This window comes from Taudactylus pleione, unplaced genomic scaffold, assembly GCF_031769625.1.
Source record: "Taudactylus pleione unplaced genomic scaffold, aTauple2 ptg001041l, whole genome shotgun sequence".
NCBI lineage: Eukaryota > Metazoa > Chordata > Amphibia > Anura > Myobatrachidae > Taudactylus > Taudactylus pleione.
In genome coordinates, this window is record NW_028285442.1 from 956,565 (window position 1) to 975,614 (window position 19,050).

Sequence of the window (19,050 nt, forward strand, 5' to 3'; positions counted from 1 at the left end):
TCGGAGGAGGAGGCACTGGAGTACTCGCTCATGTGAGAAGGCAAATGACGCCTAGATTTAGGCTGCTTTGGTTTGACAGCCTGAGGCTGAAAGACCCCCGAGAATGATACCATAACCCTACCAGCACCAGGGTCCATCCAAGGCGGCCACATCATGGGCATAGGATGCATTTGTTGGGGCAAACCCCAAACTGGTGGTACCGGGGCAGCCAGCAGCTCCGCCACCTGAGCCATAACCTGAGAAAATGATGCCCAAGGTGGCTCAGGGCCTGTAACAGGCAAACTTAATTATTGTGGTGGCTGTCTAAAACAGTTCACACAAAGCCCATTTTGTAGAAAGTCCTGTGGGGACAAACCTGCCTTGCAGGCTACACAGGATATCAGCAACAGGGCTCCCGCCACCTGACCCTCAGACTCCTTAGACATAACACTATGCCACTGGTTCTGAGTGTATATGTGCTGCTTTCTACTCTCAACCCACACACCTGTAGCAAGGGAAGGGGAGAGACAGTGACAGTATACAGGAATTACAGTTCTTTTACAGAAGAAACAATATCCATAAACAACAATCACATGTCATGCATAAATACTCCGCGAGCCATATGCATATAAGCTCTCACTACAACAATCAGCCTAAGCTTAGGTAGGATAGAGCCCTGTAAACACCAAAACCAGCAGTAGGCAAGGTATACAGGGAAACTGCCCAGCGTCCTGTAGGAGCAGCGTTCAGAGAGCAACTGACATACACGCTGGCTGTCTGTCTTATATGGAGGCTGGAAGGAGCAACCCACAATCACTGCGCCAGAGTACTGAACTAGCGTGTGCATTGGGGAAGGAGCCGCCAGGGAAGCGTACCTCCCCTATGCTGCTTGGACTTGCCCGGTAAACTGACCTGGCTGCCACCACAAGCCCTGGCTGGTCAGGAACATCATATCCCGGCGGTCTAGTGTAGGACAAAAAGCCATATGCCTCCTGACTGCAGCGTGCCTCCGGCCAGTCTCACCACCGGAGGCCGGACCGCCACGTGGTCCCGGCGTCAGCAGCCGCTGCAACCTCCTACTTACCTGCCATCCCCTTGATCCGGGTGAGGTCCAGGGCATGAGAGCCCCTGCCGAAGCCCTAGCCATGGACCTGCCAAGGCTAGCGGTGGTAGTTGCAGCGCGTGGCCGGTGCGCCTCCAATCAGGTGCGAGGCTGCTTCCAGGACAGCTCAGACCACCCGCTGCAGGACTGCTCCTGCAGTCCCACTGTCTATGTGGTGTACACACCAAACAGGAAGAACTGGCTACCTGAGGCAGGGGGTGGGGTATATGAGGAGGAAACCCGGTGCATCCTGGGAGCAGAGAGCTCGTTTGTGTTAACTGTTTGGTGACCGGGATTAATACCCCAACGTAATGGCTGTGGACCCCATGGACCGCGAAGAAGAAATATCTACTTTGTTCCTTCCCCTTACAATGGGTATCCACTCGACCAGGGGCCCAGCTACCTAGAGCCTCCCAGAATTAACCCATGTCTAGCTTGCTCAGGCTCTCACACAACCTTAAAATTACTAATTGTTCTCTGTAAACTCATCTGTTTATTACAGCTTAACCTACTCCCACATATGCCATTCGCAGTAGTGCACCCTCACACCTACCCTACTCCCACTTATACTACACACACTAGTCCACCCTTACACCTACCCTTCTCCCTCCTTATACTACACACTAGTGCAAACTCGCAACTACCCTGTTCCCACCTATACTACCCCCACTTCTGCACTGCACCCTCACACTTACGCTACTCTCACCTATACTACTCAATAGTGCACCCTTACAACTTCCCTACTCCCCACTATACCACACACACTCCCTAGTGCATCCTCACATCTCTCCAACTCCCACTTATACTTCACACTCACACCACTATCACCTACACACTCTCTAGTGCACACTCACACCTACCCTATTGCCCACTATACTACCCACACTAATGCACTGTCCCAGTCTACACTGGCAGCCACACTTGCATACTAATTGGAAGAAGGCACAACTGAAATAAGACAAGTAAGACCTCTCATGAGTAGTGCCTACTCCTACCCTTTGATTTCATCTACATTTTATTTGTCTGCCTTGTATGACCCTACGCATTGCCTCTTTAGCCGCTTTCCATTGCTATTTTGATTGTATTAACATTAACCTTGTCCAAGTAACTTGCAAATCAGTCCCTACAAAGGAAACAAATGTATCTTGCACAGGACAAACAATGGTAATGATATATTTTTTTTATAGGTTGGAATTATGTGTATTCGGTAAATAAATGACCCAACTTATAAGTGATTAGTATAGACCTACTTGGTATTCACTATAACTCCGTGATCGCACTGAGCAAAAAAATACGAACAGCAGAAGTGACTTCCCTTCCTTCTATATTGTAAGCCTTTACACCATATACCCGATTTATGTCTGTACACTGCCTTCTAGCACACGGGCAGAAAAGGGTGTTATTTAGTGACTGAAGGACTGCAACTCTGCTAACTTTTTCTATGGGTCACTGACACATACTAGTGAGTGCAGAGACGTCGGTCTCACTATTACCTAGGATCCTGGAATACAATTGTATATTTTTCTACAAACTGTAGGGATATTACTGGATAATCTAGTTGTCTGTCTGTCTCACTCAGCAGCATTTTGGGATACAGCTGCATTAATTTCAGATGACCTGAATATTGCTGGTTAACATATTGGAAGGTTACATTGTTTATGATGAGTTATTTGTTCTGTAGAGAAAAAAAGAAATATAATAAGCATTCTTTTCATTAGGTCCACTCAATACGTGAACTAAGATTATCATATTGCGACTATATGCATTTAATGTGAATCAGCGTATAGCATATTATATCAGTATCTAATCTGTGCAATATCATTTATAAACTGTTACTGCCCTTCTATGTAATACAATTTTGATACTGGAAAGATTAATAACAATTAGATATGCACAATATAGAGCCAATTGGATGATGCCATCTATAACGAATTATCTGCCATATAATAAAAAGCTATTCTGCTAATTGGTATTACTAATTATTTCACTGACTAGTTAATAATTCTATTTGCTTTACAGCCCTGTGCAACTTATTAGTTATTTACATAAGTGATATTTATAATATTTCTCACCCCGGATATTCATAAATTCTTCTATCTACATCTTGTTGAATATGTCTGTGTTAAAAATAAAATATAGTATCCGTATTACTAATCCATTGCTGTCTAATTGGAAAATTGCAGTATTTAGACTTACTGCTAATTAACAGTGAACTTATTAGCAATCGGGGTTAAGATAATACTATTTCTTTTCAGTAATATAAGCTAACCCTCTAAAGACCCAGACATTGATTTTTATCTCACTAACACTGAGACTCTTAGTAAAAATGGCTGGGTGAAAATATTAACAAAGAAAATGTATTCTATTTGTTAGAAAGAGTGTTTGTTAATTTCCTCATATGTTTTAACTATATCTATTAAAAGTTATATGATAGAGTATACAATATTTTGTGTCACACAAGTTGTGCCCCCACAAAGGGTCTTCCTGCTGTTTTTGTTGTAGATTTTCCTTTTCTACAATTTCTCTGAGTAAGTCTTATACTGCTTTTATACCTAAATTTTGGATCTGATCCGGAGGTTGGAATAGGGTTCCAAACCGGATCAGACCCGGACTTTAGCCAGCGCCGACCCAGTAAATTCCGGAGTCAGCGCCATTCACACCGGACCCGGGTCTGCAGTGACCCGGCTTTTCTGGCGTGGAAGCGGATGCTTGGAGATGACGTCATCTCCAAGTGCCACTGAAGCCGGCCAATCGGCCGGTATGCGGCGCGCTCCAGGTCATCGTGACCCGGAACGCACCGTTTAAACTGCAGGGTTTCACAGGTCATTCAGGTGTTAAACCCTGCAACTTACCTGAGTTGGATTGCTGGGTCACTCGACCCGGGAATCCAACCCTGTCCCCTTTTACACCAACGAGCTACCCGGGTTAACCCTGCAATAACCCAGGTTTTATCTTTGGTGTAAAAGGGGTATTACAGTACCATCAGCAGAGGCAGGGCTGGATCAACCATTAAGCAAAATAAGCATGTGCTTAGGGCATCAAGGAAAGGAAATTTTCCATTGCCAGATTTACCATGGATCATATGGTGCAAATCTGCAAATGGTGCAGCTGAACCAGGTTCCACAAAAAAGGGCTTAATACAATAATTAAATAGTAATAATAGAGGTCACTGGTATACATTAATCTTGGGAAAACAACAAAATTAGTATATAGTAACTGGTAAACTGCCACACTGTCCACTGAGACTCACGTGATCGTTCTTGTCTTAGTCATGCTGGCTGTCCCGTTCAGTCGTCCACTGGGAGTGAGTTTAGCGGCGCTTAGTAGTGTTGCCAGATGGGGGGGGTTCTCCAAATTTGGAGGCTTTTAGAGGCCTTGGGGAGAATTTTGGATATGACTCTTCTATGGGTTCTTTTTGGGGAGCAAAATATATATTGAGATACCAAAATCATAAGTGCTTAGAGCCGCTAAAGGTCTTAATCCGGCTCTCAGTAGAACATTCAGATCAAGACTCTCTGAGCTGTTGGGTAAATTTTAGTTTCACTGCAGCTTGTTAGTGTGATTGGAAGGTGGCCTCTCACATGGGCTCACACATGGGCTAATGACCGTCATCTTGAGGCAATATGCTTGGAAACGATGCTAATGATTTGGAGTTTTTGGGTGCTGTGTTACAATATGGGTGACCAGCTTTAGACATGGCAGGGATAGTGCTAAGGTATTTTAATTAGTAAGGCTGAACAAGGGGAGGAGCGGTAAATCTATATAATAATTTGCTATGGTCTCTCCCATCTCCCACATGCATGAGCACTGTAAGTTGGGGAGCGCTCTAACTGCTTCCACTGCTAGGGAGATGGGACAGACCTAGCGTTGGAGAAGAGGAGAACCCACCATTCGCTGGGAATAAGGGTGGTATAGAGTGGAGTTTAGGTGAGTAAGCAGATAGGGAACGGGGTGGGCCTGTGTAGAAGAGGCAGACTGAGTGATGTAGCATATGTCACGTCCCTTTACTAGTATATTTTATGTCTATAGTAAGTAATTAGAATTAAATATATGCTGATTAGTGGATTTGCAGTCAATCGCCTCTGGCTTTCTCTGTTCCTCTCCTTGGGGCCATTTCAAAGTTGCAGGCAAGTTTTTTTTTTTTTGGAGCCTAGGGCATCTATGGGTTATTATGAGTCATATACATCCACTTAAGGCTGAATGGGTGGTAATGGCGTCACTGGGTGGTAACGGGGCGTGTGGGCTACGTTTAGTGAGGGCTTTTAGGCGGAATTGCTGTATATCCGCTGAGTTGTATGTATACAGAGATCTGTCTGATTTTAGATGCATCTTGCAGAAATGATAGTGCTGGTGCAGCTGCATGCTGACACTGATGATGGTTATTAGAACAAGAGGAAGGATGGGGCTGTATAAATGCATACAAGGCGTCATATTGGTGAATATAATCAGTGTTTATGTAATTGCGGCCGACTTGGCTGCAACACTCAGGGGTCTAGTTACTAAGCAGTGTTAGGAGAGAGAGTGAAAAGTGATAAGTCTGTGATGAGGTGCCAGCCAATCAGCTCCCAACTGTCATTTTTCAAACACAGCCTGTGAAATGACAGTTTTCACACTCTCTCCTAACACTGCTTAGTAAATAGACCCCTCAGTCTGATCCTCTGTGTCTTTCTCAAGGTCATTCTTCTAGAAAGGACTTGCGTGCCAATGGTCCCTACACAGGGCCAGTTCTAGACATTGTGGAGCTCAGGGCGAAATTTCCTAGTTGCGCCCAAACACACACACAAAAAAAAAGTTTTAATAGATGGCGTTCCTTGGCGCGTGCGCTTATGGAAAGGGGGCGTGTCCCTCCCTGCGTGTGTCTCTATAGTGCCAGCCCTCCCCCTGCGTGTGTCTCTATAGTGCCAGCCCTCCCCCTATGTGTGTCTCTATAGTGCCAGCCCTCCCCCTATGTGTGTCTCTATAGTGCCAGCCCACCCCCTCTGTGTGTATCTATAGTGCCAGCCCTCCCCCTCTGTGTGTCTGTAAAGTGACAGCCCTCCCCCTGTGTGTGTCTGTAAAGTGACAGCCCTCCCCCTGTGTGTGTCTCTATAGTGCCAGCCCTCCCCCTGCGTGTGTCTCTATAGTGCCAGCCCTCCCCCTGCGTGTGTCTCTATAGTGCCAGCCCTCCCCCTATGTGTGTCTCTATAGTGCCAGCCCTCCCCCTATGTGTGTCTCTATAGTGCCAGCCCACCCCCTCTGTGTGTATCTATAGTGCCAGCCCTCCCCCTCTGTGTGTCTGTAAAGTGACAGCCCTCCCCCTGTGTCTGTCTCTATAGTGCCAGGCCACCCCCTGTGTGTGTGTATCTATAGTGCCAGCCCTCCCCCTCTGTGTCTCTATAGTTTCAGCCCTCCCCCTCTGTGTCTCTATAGTTTCAGCCCTCCCCCTCTGTGTCTCTATAGTGTCAGCCCACCCCCTGCGTGTGTCTCTATAGTGCCAGCCCTCCCCCTGTGTGTCTCTATAGTGCCAGCCCTCCCCCTGTGTGTCTCTATAGTGCCAGCCCTCCCCCTGTGTGTCTCTATAGTGCCAGCCCTCCCCCTGTGTGTCTCTATAGTGCCAGCCCTCCCCCTCGGTGTGTCTCTATAGTGCCAGCCCTCCCCCTGTGTGTCTGTATAGTGTCAAGCCTCCCCCTGTGTGTCTGTATAGTGTCAGCCCTCCCCCTGTGTGTCTGTATAGTGTCAGCCCTCCCCGTGTGTCTGTATAGTGCCAGCCCTCCCCCTGTGTGTCTGTATAGTGCCAGCCCTCCCCCTGTGTGTCTGTATAGTGCCAGCCCTCCCCCTGTGTGTCTGTATAGTGCCAGCCCTCCCCCTGTGTGTCTGTATAGTGCCAGCCCTCCCCCTGTGTGTCTGTATAGTGCCAGCCCTCCCCCTGTGTGTCTGTATAGTGTCAGCCCTCCCCCTGTGTGTCTGTATAGTGTCAGCCCTCCCCCTGTGTGTCTGTATAGTGTCAGCCCTCCCCCTGTGTGTCTGTATAGTGTCAGCCCTCCCCCTGTGTGTCTGTATAGTGTCAGCCCTCCCCCTGTGTGTCTGTATAGTGTCAGCCCTCCCCCTGTGTGTCTGTATAGTGCCAGCCCTCCCCCTGTGTGTCTGTATAGTGCCAGCCCACCCCCTGTGTGTGTGTATCTATAGTGCCAGCCCTCCCCCTCTGTGTCTCTATAGTGCCAGCCCTCCCCCTCTGTGTCTCTATAGTTTCAGCCCTCCCCCTCTGTGTCTCTATAGTTTCAGCCCTCCCCCTCTGTGTCTCTATAGTGTCAGCCCACCCCCTGCGTGTGTCTCTATAGTGCCAGCCCTCCCCCTGTGTGTCTCTATAGTGCCAGCCCTCCCCCTGTGTGTCTCTATAGTGCCAGCCCTCCCCCTGTGTGTCTCTATAGTGCCAGCCCTCCCCCTCGGTGTGTCTCTATAGTTCAGCCCTCCCCCTGTGTGTCTCTATAGTGTCAGCCCTCCCCCTGTGTGTCTCTATAGTGTCAGCCCTCCCCCTGTGTGTCTCTATAGTGTCAGCCCTCCCCCTGTGTGTCTGTATAGTGTCAGCCCTCCCCCTGTGTGTCTGTATAGTGTCAGCCCTCCCCCTGTGTGTCTGTATAGTGTCAGCCCTCCCCCTGTGTGTCTGTATAGTGCCAGTATCTTATCACTTTTCACACTCTCTCCTAACACTGCTTAGTAAATAGACCCCTCAGTCTGATCCTCTGTGTCTTTCTCAAGGTCATTCTTCTAGAAAGGACTTGCGTGCCAATGGTCCCTACACAGGGCCAGTTCTAGACATTGTGGAGCTCAGGGCGAAATTTCCTAGTTGCGCCCAAACACACACACAAAAAAAAAGTTTCAATAGATGGCGTTCCTTGGCGCGTGCGCTTATGGAAAGGGGGCGTGTCCCTCCCTGTGTGTGTCTCTATAGTGCCAGCCCTCCCCCTATGTGTGTCTCTATAGTGCCAGCCCACCCCCTGCGTGTGTCTCTATAGTGCCAGCCCTCCCCCTGTGTGTCTCTATAGTGCCAGCCCTCCCACTGCATGTATCTCTATAGTCCAGCCCTCCACCTGAGGGTGTCGCTATAGTGCCAGCCCTCCCCCTGAGTGTCTCTATAGTCTCAGCCCTCCCCCTCTGTGTCTCTATAGTGTCAGCCCTCCCCCTGCGTGTCTCTACAGTGTCAGCCCTCCCCCTGCGTGTCTCTATAGTGTCAGCCCTCCCCCTGCGTGTCTCTATAGTGTCAGCCCTCCCCCTGCGTGTCTCTATAGTGTCAGCCCTCCCCCTGCGTGTCTCTATAGTGTCAGCCCACCCCCTGTGTGTGTCTCTATAGTGTCAGCCCGCCCCCTGTGTGTGTCTCTATAGTGCCAGCCCTCCCCGAGTGTGTCTGTATAGTGCCAGCCCTCCCCCTGTGTGTCTGTATAGTGTCAGCCCTCCCCCTGTGTGTCTGTATAGTGTCAGCCCTCCCCCTGTGTGTCTGTATAGTGTCAGCCCTCCCCGTGTGTCTGTATAGTGTCAGCCCTCCCCCTGTGTGTCTGTATAGTGTCAGCCCTCCCCCTGTGTGTCTGTATAGTGCCAGCCCTCCCCCTGTGTGTCTGTATAGTGCCAGCCCTCCCCCTGTGTGTCTGTATAGTGTCAGCCCTCCCCCTGTGTGTCTGTATAGTGTCAGCCCTCCCCCTGTGTGTCTGTATAGTGTCAGCCCTCCCCCTGTGTGTCTGTATAGTGTCAGCCCTCCCCCTGTGTGTCTGTATAGTGTCAGCCCTCCCCCTGTGTGTCTGTATAGTGTCAGCCCTCCCCCTGTGTGTCTGTATAGTGTCAGCCCTCCCCCTGTGTGTCTGTATAGTGCCAGCCCTCCCCCTGTGTGTCTGTATAGTGCCAGCCCACCCCCTGTGTGTGTGTATCTATAGTGCCAGCCCTCCCCCTCTGTGTGTCTATAGTTTCAGCCCTCCCCCTCTGTGTCTCTATAGTTTCAGCCCTCCCCCTCTGTGTCTCTATAGTGTCAGCCCACCCCCTGCGTGTGTCTCTATAGTGCCAGCCCACCCCCTGCGTGTGTCTCTATAGTGCCAGCCCTCCCCCTGTGTGTCGCTATAGTGCCAGCCCTCCCCCTGAGTGTCTCTATAGTGTCAGCCCTCCCCCTCTGTGTCTCTATAGTGTCAGCCCTCCCCCTGCGTGTCTCTATAGTGTCAGCCCTCCCCCTGCGTGTCTCTATAGTGTCAGCCCTCCCCCTGCATGTCTCTATAGTGTCAGCCCTCCCCCTGCGTGTCTCTATAGTGTCAGCCCACCCCCTGTGTGTGTCTCTATAGTGTCAGCCCAACCCCTGTGTGTGTCTCTATAGTGCCAGCCCTCCCCGAGTGTGTCTCTATAGTGCCAGCCCTCCCCCTGTGTGTCTGTATAGTGTCAAGCCTCCCCCTGTGTGTCTGTATAGTGTCAGCCCTCCCCCTGTGTGTCTGTATAGTGTCAGCCCTCCCCGTGTGTCTGTATAGTGCCAGCCCTCCCCCTGTGTGTCTGTATAGTGCCAGCCCTCCCCCTGTGTGTCTGTATAGTGCCAGCCCTCCCCCTGTGTGTCTGTATAGTGTCAGCCCTCCCCCTGTGTGTCTGTATAGTGTCAGCCCTCCCCCTGTGTGTCTGTATAGTGTCAGCCCTCCCCCTGTGTGTCTGTATAGTGTCAGCCCTCCCCCTGTGTGTCTGTATAGTGTCAGCCCTCCCCCTGTGTGTCTGTATAGTGTCAGCCCTCCCCCTGTGTGTCTGTATAGTGTCAGCCCTCCCCCTGTGTCTGTATAGTGTCAGCCCTCCCCCCGTGTGTCTGTATAGTGTCAGCCCTCCCCCTGTGTGTCTGTATAGTGTCAGCCCTCCCCCTGTGTGTCTGTATAGTGTCAGCCCTCCCCCTGTGTGTCTGTATAGTGCCAGCCCTCCCCCTGTGTGTCTGTATAGTGCCAGCCCACCCCCTGTGTGTGTGTATCTATAGTGCCAGCCCACCCCCTCTGTGTCTCTATAGTTTCAGCCCTCCCCCTCTGTGTCTCTATAGTTTCAGCCCTCCCCCTCTGTGTCTCTATAGTTTCAGCCCTCCCCCTCTGTGTCTCTATAGTGTCAGCCCACCCCCTGCGTGTGTCTCTATAGTGCCAGCCCTCCCCCTGTGTGTCTCTATAGTGCCAGCCCTCCCCCTGTGTGTCTGTATAGTGTCAGCCCTCCCCGTGTGTCTGTATAGTGTCAGCCCTCCCCCTGTGTGTCTGTATAGTGCCAGCCCTCCCCCTCGGTGTGTCTCTATAGTTCAGCCCTCCCCCTGTGTGTCTCTATAGTGTCAGCCCTCCCCCTGTGTGTCTCTATAGTGTCAGCCCTCCCCCTGTGTGTCTGTATAGTGTCAGCCCTCCCCCTGTGTGTCTGTATAGTGTCAGCCCTCCCCCTGTGTGTCTGTATAGTGCCAGTATCTTATCACTTTTCACACTCTCTCCTAACACTGCTTAGTAAATAGACCCCTCAGTCTGATCCTCTGTGTCTTTCTCAAGGTCATTCTTTTAGAAAGGACTTGCGTGCCAATGGTCCCTACACAGGGCCAGTTCTAGACATTGTGGAGCTCAGGGCGAAATTTCCTAGTTGCGCCCAAACACACACACAAAAAAAAAGTTTCAATAGATGGCGTTCCTTGGCGCGTGCGCTTATGGAAAGGGGGCGTGTCCCTCCCTGTGTGTGTCTCTATAGTGCCAGCCCTCCCCCTGCGTGTGTCTCTATAGTGCCAGCCCTCCCCCTATGTGTGTCTCTATAGTGCCAGCCCACCCCCTCTGTGTGTATCTATAGTGCCAGCCCTCCCCCTCTGTGTATCTGTAAAGTGACAGCCCTCCCCCTGCGTGTCTCTATAGTGCCAGCCCTCCCACTGCGTGTGTCTTTATAGTGCCAGCCCTCCCCCTGAGTGTGTCTCTATAGTGCCAGCCCTCCCCCTGTGTGTCTCTATAGTGCCAGCCCTCCCCCTGTGTGTCTCTATAGTGCCAGCCCACCCCCTGTTTGTGTCTCTATAGTGCCAGCCCACCCCCTCTGTGTGTATCTATAGTGCCAGCCCTCCCCCTCTGTGTATCTGTAAAGTGACAGCCCTCCCCCTGCGTGTCTCTATAGTGCCAGCCCTCCCACTGCGTGTGTCTTTATAGTGCCAGCCCTCCCCCTGAGTGTGTCTCTATAGTGCCAGCCCTCCCCCTGTGTGTCTCTATAGTGCCAGCCCTCCCCCTGTGTGTCTCTATAGTGCCAGCCAACCCCCTGTTTGTGTCTCTATAGTGCCAGCCCACCCCCTCTGTGTGTATCTATAGTGCCAGCCCTCCCCCTCTGTGTGTCTGTAAAGTGATAGCCCTCCCCCTGTGTGTCTCTATAGTGCCAGCCCTCCCCCTGTGTGTCTCTATAGTGCCAACCCTCCCACTGCGTGTGTCTCTATAGTGCCAGCCCTCCCACTGCGTGTGTCTCTATAGTGCCAGCCCTCCCCCTGCGTGTCTCTATAGTGCCAGCCCTCCCCCTGCGTGTCTCTATAGTGCCAGCCCTCCCCCTGCGTGTCTCTATAGTGCCAGCCCTCCCCCTGCGTGTGTCTGTATATAGTGTCAGCCCTCCCCCTGTGTGTCTGTATAGTGTCAGCCCTCCCCCTGTGTGTCTGTTTAGTGTCAGCCCTCCCCCTGTGTGTCTGTATAGTGTCAGCCCTCCCCCTGTGTGTCTGTATAGTGTCAGCCCTCCCCCTGTGTGTCTGTATAGTGTCAGCCCTCCCCCTGTGTGTCTGTATAGTGTCAGCCCTCCCCCTGTGTGTCTGTATAGTGTCAGCCCTCCCCCTGTGTGTCTGTATAATTTCCAGAACCTCCCTGTGTCACTTCCTCACTTTACCTGAATATTCTCTTTATCTTTATTCCTCCTCAGTCACGGCTGCAGGCTCCTCACTGCTCATGACGTCACGCGCGCAGTACAGGCTCGGGGGAAAAAAAAACTAAAAAAACTTTATTGTCCCGGGTCACGTGATTCCGGCTCCGTGTTTCACCGACCGTTACTGCAGTGCAAGCACTGGAGAGCCCGGACATAATCAGTGCAGTGAGTGCACTGTTCCTGTCGAGGAGGAGGGGAGGCAGCAGCTCTGGTTGGGGGCCCCCGGAGGTAGGTACTCGCCCCCTTAATCCGGCTTTGGATAAGGCACAGTGGGGTCTTGAATAGCGGGCGGTGGCTATTACCTGCTGGCGCAGCCGCCAATACTGAGATAAAGATTATCTTTTAGAGACAGGTTCTTTAATGGGAGGGACTCAACGGCGCGCTCCGGGCGACGGCCCTGTTAGCCCGCCCCTAGAACCGTCCCTGTCCCTACAACCTAACTATGCAGAATCATTTCTTGAAAGCAGAGTGTTAATTATGTATTACAACAAGACATGTTAGCGAGTGGTCAGACGGGAGTTCAAAGTCTTTTTCAGCAGAAGATGCCAGAGTGTAATAAATGAGGGTGAGGGTCAAGAGTATAAGATATAATAACAATTGCACTGAAGTTACAGCAACATTAGCCACTATGTTATCTCTCCTTCACAACCTGAATGCTTCTTTACTTATTTGTAATCATTTTAGATGTTAATGATTTAAGTATCCTATATCATTTACATAGCACCAAAGGTAAAGCTCCCTGGCACCCAAATAGAACTTGCGTAAAGGAACATAATCTCTATATAATGCAGAATTATGTCACTGTGATTTTTTTTTATTTTTTAAAATGAAATAAATCCTGTGATGAATAATGTCTTCTAATACTGATCAGTTATCCTCTTCCTTATGGATTTGTATATGGTGAAAGGAGGGAGGAAGCCGTCCAGTCTGCCTTATTACATGACCATGTTTAATAACTACAATATTTCCCTACAATCCTTCAAACGGGCTCTCAAGACCCACTACTTCATCAACGCTTTCCAGCTCTCATCCAAACTTGCTACTACATGCTCCCTCCTCCCTGTCTTCCCTATCTGTATCCAGGGCAGCCAAGAGCCGCGGCGGGCCCGGGTGAAGGGGTGTGGCCTAATCAGGGGAGGCATGGCCACGTCCCCTTAGGAAAAAAATACAGAATAAAAAAAAACATTTTAGCAGCGCTGCTTCACTGGGAGGGGGGCACTATGAGCCCCTCAGCCTGGCACATAGCCAATGGGGGTCACGATCAGCATGATCGCTCCCCCCATAGGCATAGGAGACTGCTCCAGCTGCTGCGAGCAGTCTCCCACTGCAGCCCAGCACACAGCAGCGTGTGCTGGGCTGCTGTGATGTAGGAGGGGGGGGCGGTGCCGGACCAGGGCCCCCGCCGGGCCCCTCCAGCAAGCCTTAGCCTGGGTAATTTGTACCTGCTCCCCCCCCCTCTCGGTGCCCCTGTCTGTATCATGCCTGTCTGTCTGCCCCTCCCCTTGAGAATGTAAGTTCTTGCGAGCAGGGCCCTCTACCCTCTTGTGCTTCTCCTTACTTTATGTTCATCTACTTCTTAATCACCACTATGACACCTAACACTTGGTGCCAATTTTTTGTTGCTTAATTGGGTGTTATGGCCACCTATGTATCAATGTATATTATCCATGTCCTTGTCCTTCATGGTATTGTATTTTACTGTAAGTCACTTTTTGGTTATGTACCTTGTAAGGTGCTGCGGAACACTTGTGGCGCCATATAAATAAACGATGATGATAAGTAATAATAATAATAATAAAAGTTGCTCTATTTACAGATCCATGCTAGAATACAAATGCATAAAATCACAGTTTTTGTTTGTTAAAAGTATATTGGGTTGTGGAATTTATTTGGGAAGGTGCTTGGAAATCTACATTCTATTCCTATTGCTGTATATTCCTAGGTGATTATTATGTTCTGAATGGCAACAAGTTCTGGATCACAAATGGGCCTGATGCTGATGTGCTTGTTGTGTATGCAAAGACAGACTCCAATATTCAGCCAGCCTCACACGGAATCACTGCGTTCATTGTGGAGAAGGTCAGTATAACCTTCTATAGCTTCTTCCTCAGGAATAGGCAGCTACTTGATGGTAGAAGGCCTGGTTGTAGATCCACAAGGGACGGAGGCCTTAGGGAAGTATATGTACTGTGTGTTTTACAGTATTTAGTGTTTTCTTTTGCAGGGAACCCCAGGATTTAGCACCGCACAGAAACTTGACAAGTTGGGGATGAGAGGATCAAGCACCAGTGAGCTGGTGTTTGAGGACTGCAAGATTCCGGGTGAGGTCATTCTCCTTAATATTGCTGGATACAGCCAGTGGAGGAAGGTTGCTTCCGTTGCCACCACCACTGTAACTATAATACAGTTACTGAGTACTGTTATTGCACTGGGCAATAGAATAATGAATAACATTTACAAACAAAATGTTATTTATTGTGATAGGTTTTGTGAGAAATACAGCATACCGATGAAGACATCCCCAGTGGTCCTGACCAATCCTTCACTACAAAAAACAAAATTTCCCAAAGGATACTATCCATATAAAAATAGGTCCTACCACAAAATGTATACTTTCTTTACTATGGGTGTCATCACCATTTGCAAATTGAACTCTACTTTTAGTGACTTTTTTTTTCTCTGAGTTCTACCTAATGTCCCTCTATACTTATCCCACCTCCATGGGTTAAAAAATTAAAATGGCTGCCTACTAACATGGAAAATAATTTGTTGTCCTTGTTTTGTAGTCTGTTTGGTCAAAGTTTTTTCCTTTTTTAAAATTATTTTCTTTCAGAGAAGAACATGCTTGGACATATTGGCAAGGGAGTCTATGTGCTGATGAGTGGGTTGGATTTTGAGAGACTTGTGCTCACCGGAGGCCCATTGGGGTAATTTTTATAAATGAGCAACTGGTACAGTTTATGTGCAGATGTGGAGTGTAATGTCTTTGCATAAGGGAAACCTGATAGATTAGGTTTTATGGTCTAACTCTGATGTTCTAATTTACCTCACAATGTTCTAATTTACCTCACAATTGTTTCTCTTTGCCTAATTCCCCCATATGGTAGTGCAGGAGTTTAATTATACATTAGTCAGGCTGTGTATACTGGGTAAATATGTAGAACAAAAGGTGCTAATCTGTAAAGGATCCTTAATTTTCACAGGTTGCTGCTAGTATCTTAGAACCTCTTCTCCCAGTACTCCATTTTCCATTCTCTTACACCCCCCAAGGATCCTACTACCCCACTGCTAATCTCTCCTCCCTTACTTATCTCCCTGTCACTTCACCCCACTTTCATCCACATCTCCTTAATTTCCCTCCCTGCCCACCTCCTACAGGTTCCCCTCCTACCACAGGAGCCCGCATGATCCCTACACTCTATTCATCTCACTCTCCCAAAGTAATCTAATCTCCACGCTATAGCAACCCTGACAATCTCATTCACATCTCTCCTATCAACACTGTCACTCTATCCTGTGCCCTTTGGAATGCCAGATCAGTCTGTAACAAACTGGCCCTCACCCATGACCTTTTCATCTCCAACTCCCTGAATCTCCTTGCCATTACTGAAACCTGGATTTTACCCTCTGACACCACTTCTCCTGCAGCTCTCTTTTATGGGGGCCTCACCTATTCCCACACTCCCAGGCCTGGGGGTTGCCATGGGGGTTAGTGTTGGGGTCCTTCTATCCCCTGGTTACTCATACCAACATATACCATCAGAACCATCCCTTACATTCTCCACATTTGACGTTCATGCTATACGCCTCTTCCAACCAGTACACCTCAGAGTAGCTGTCATCTACCGCCCCCCTGGCCCTCCCTCCGTTCCTTAACAACTTTGCTTCCTGGCTCACTCACTTTCTCTCCTCAGACCTTTCCTCTATTATCCTCTGTGACTTCAATATTCCTATTGATATCCCCACAGAATCTGCTGCCTCCAAACTACTCACCCTCACTTCCTCATTTGGCCTCTCCCAATGGACCTTCTCACCCTCCCATGCGAGTGGGCATTTGCTTGATCTGGTATTCACTCACCGTTGTGATATTTCTGCCTACTCCAATTCCCCATTCTCCCTCTCTGACCATCACCTCCTCTCTTTTTTTAACCTATCCCTCTCTCCTTCCCCTCCTCTACCTCTGAAAGCCACCATCACTAAGCGTAATATTGAAGCTATCAACACAGCTTTCTTTTCTTCCCTACTTGACTCACTTCTCTCCCCTATCCTCTTTCTCCTGTGCTGAACAAGCTGCTTCCCTATACAATGTCTCCCTTACTTCTGCTCTTGACTCTGTTGCTCCGGTGATCACTACTCACCCTCAAAAATCCACACCTCAACCCTGGCATTCCAAATGCACCAGATACCTGCAAAAATGTTCACGAACCACCGAGCGACCGTGGAGAAGATCACGCGCTCAGGCAGATTTTCTCCATTTCAAATTCATGCTGTCATCCTACAGTGCTGCCTTTTCCCTCTCTAAACAGTCATATTTGAAGAATCTCATCTCCTCCCTGTCCTCAAATCCCCAGCGTCTCCTTTCCACCTTCAACTCCCTCCTCTGCCCACCCCCTCTTCGTCTCCCCTGCTTGCTCTCTGCCACTGACTTTGCTACCTATTTCACATCTAAAATTGATTCCATACGTCAGGACATCATATCCAACCAGTCCCCCAGCTCTCCACCTCCTCCTTTCCCGGATCACCCCTCCCCATCCATTTTACCGACTCTGACATCCTTCTCCCCTGTGACAGGAGAGGAAGTAAAGGCCCTTTTCCAGTCCTCCCCCCCCCTTCCACCTCTCCCCTCGACCCTATCCCCTCCCGCCTCCTTCGCTACCTCTCTCCTTCTGCCTGCTCCCATCTTGCCAACCTTCTTAATCTTTCCCTCTCTTCTGGCACTGTTCCTTCTGCATTCAAGCATGCCCTTGTCTCCCCCATTCTTAAAAAAAACTAACATTGATCCTAACAATCTCTCTAACTACCGACCAATCTCTCTCCTCCCTTTTGCCTCCAAACTCCTTGAGCATATTGTTTACAACCTCCTCACCACTTTCCTCCCACTCCCTCCTTGACCCTTTTCAGTCTGGCTTCCATTCTCTCTACTCCACTGAAACTGCCCTCACAAAAGTCAGCAACGACCTCCTTTCTGCCATATCCAAGGGCCACTACTCCCTGCTCTTTCTCCTTGACCTCTCTGCTGCTTTTGACCCTGTGGACCACCCTCTACTGCTGCATATGCTTCTCTTCCTTGGTCTATGTGACACTGCTCTATCCTGGCTGTCCTCATACCTCTCTGACCGTTCCTTCTCGGTTTCCTCTCACAACGACTCCTCCTCCCCACCGCCTCTTACAGTAGGTGTTCCCCAAGGTTCTGTTCTTGGACCTCTCCTATTCTCTCTCTATACGTCCTCTCTAGGTAAACTTATCAGCTCTTTTCACCTCCATTATCATCTCTATGCTTATGATATTCATATCTACCTTTCCTCACCTGATCTTTCCCCATCTCTGACTCTTATCTCTACCTGTCTTTCTGCTATCTCTTCCTGGATGTCCCAGTGATTTCTTAAACTTTAATATGTCTAAGACTGAGCTGATAGCCTTCCCACCCTCCCACATAACATCATGTCCCACTATTTCTTTATTAATAGATGGCATAACTATCTCATCTAGTCCCAAAGTGCGTTGCCTTAGAGTCATCCAGGACTCTTCCCTCTCCTTCAAACCACACATTCAGAACCTCTCGCAGTCCTGTCATTTCCATCTCAAGAATATTTCCAAGATCAGACTCTTTCTCACCCAGGATGCTACCAAAACCCTTGTACATTCACTGGTCATGTCCAGATTGGACTACTGTAACCTTCTCCTAGCTGGCCTCCCCAAATCCCATCTCTCTACTGATCAGTCTGTGCTCAATGCTGCTGCTCGGCTCATCTTCCTTTCCAAACGCTCTACATCTGCCTCCCCTCTTTTGCAAGCCCTCCACTGGCTCCCATTCCCTTTCAGAACCCAATTCAAGGTTCTCACACTCACTTACAAAGCCCTCACCCATTCCTCTCCCATTTACATCTCTGATCTAATCTCCCTTCACTCTTCTGTCCGCCCTCTTCGTTCACTTAATACACGCCACCTTTCATGCCAATTGATTACTTCCTCCCACTCCCACCTCAAAGATTTTGCCTGTGCTGCTCCCCACCTTTGGAACTCCCTCCCTCTCCCCATCAGACTCTGCTCCTCTCTACAATCTTTCAAACAAGCTCTTAAGACCCACTACTTCATTAAAGCCTTCCAGCTCTCATCCTAACTTGCTGCTACATCTTCCTTTCTCCCCACCTAGCCCATTCTCTGTCACTCCTGTTTGTCTTCCCCTCCCTTAAAGATTGTAAGCTCTTTCAAGCAGGGCCCTCTACCCTCTTATGTTTCTCCGTACTGTAATTTAATTTATCTCTTACTCCCCACTAGGGCAACTAACACTTGGCTGCTTATGTGGGCGTAAAGGTCGCTAATATAGCAATATTTATTATCCATGTCCTGTATTGTATTGTATTGTATGTCACTGGTTACTTATTTGTCTATGTACTTTGAAGGCGCTGCGGAACACTTGTGGCGCCATATAAATAAATGATGATAATAATAATAATAATAACAACAGGTAAACTACAAACCTAAAATGAACTAATATTTATTTGTGTATGTATATACATATCCATATACAATTCAGGCGCATAAGACAAACTAATAACACAATCACATTTAGTATTCCATAGAAGTAGCTCCTTACAGCGGTAGGATCTATATACCCCACTAAACATAAAGCCTTAAATTCTTTGGAAATGCTTCACTTCCACATGATAATATTATTAATGCTCAATAAGGTGCATAGAGTAGAAGAGCAAGTGATAGTCTAAACAAGGAGCACTTAATGTAAGAAAAAGAAAAATCAATTTTTAATAAAAATTAAACAATAATAATACACAACACACACTACACATAATATATGTCAAACTGGTAAAAAATGGATTAGGCTGTCATAAGTATATCTTTTGCCCTAGAAG

At 48.7% G+C, this 19,050-nt stretch overlaps 1 protein-coding gene across 4 annotated transcripts in view; it reads left to right on the forward strand.

The window, feature by feature from the left end:
* IVD (isovaleryl-CoA dehydrogenase) overlaps positions 1 to 19,050 on the forward strand; it is a 61,870-nt gene that overhangs the window by 34,780 nt on the left and 8,040 nt on the right. For all 4 annotated transcript variants that reach the window (XM_088461384.1, XM_088461386.1, XM_088461385.1 and 1 more), the window contains 3 exons: positions 13,902 to 14,038; positions 14,184 to 14,280; positions 14,793 to 14,886. In XM_088461384.1, the coding sequence (XP_088317510.1) occupies positions 13,902 to 14,038; positions 14,184 to 14,280; positions 14,793 to 14,886 (328 nt within the window). The remainder of the gene's footprint in view (positions 1 to 13,901; positions 14,039 to 14,183; positions 14,281 to 14,792; positions 14,887 to 19,050) is intronic.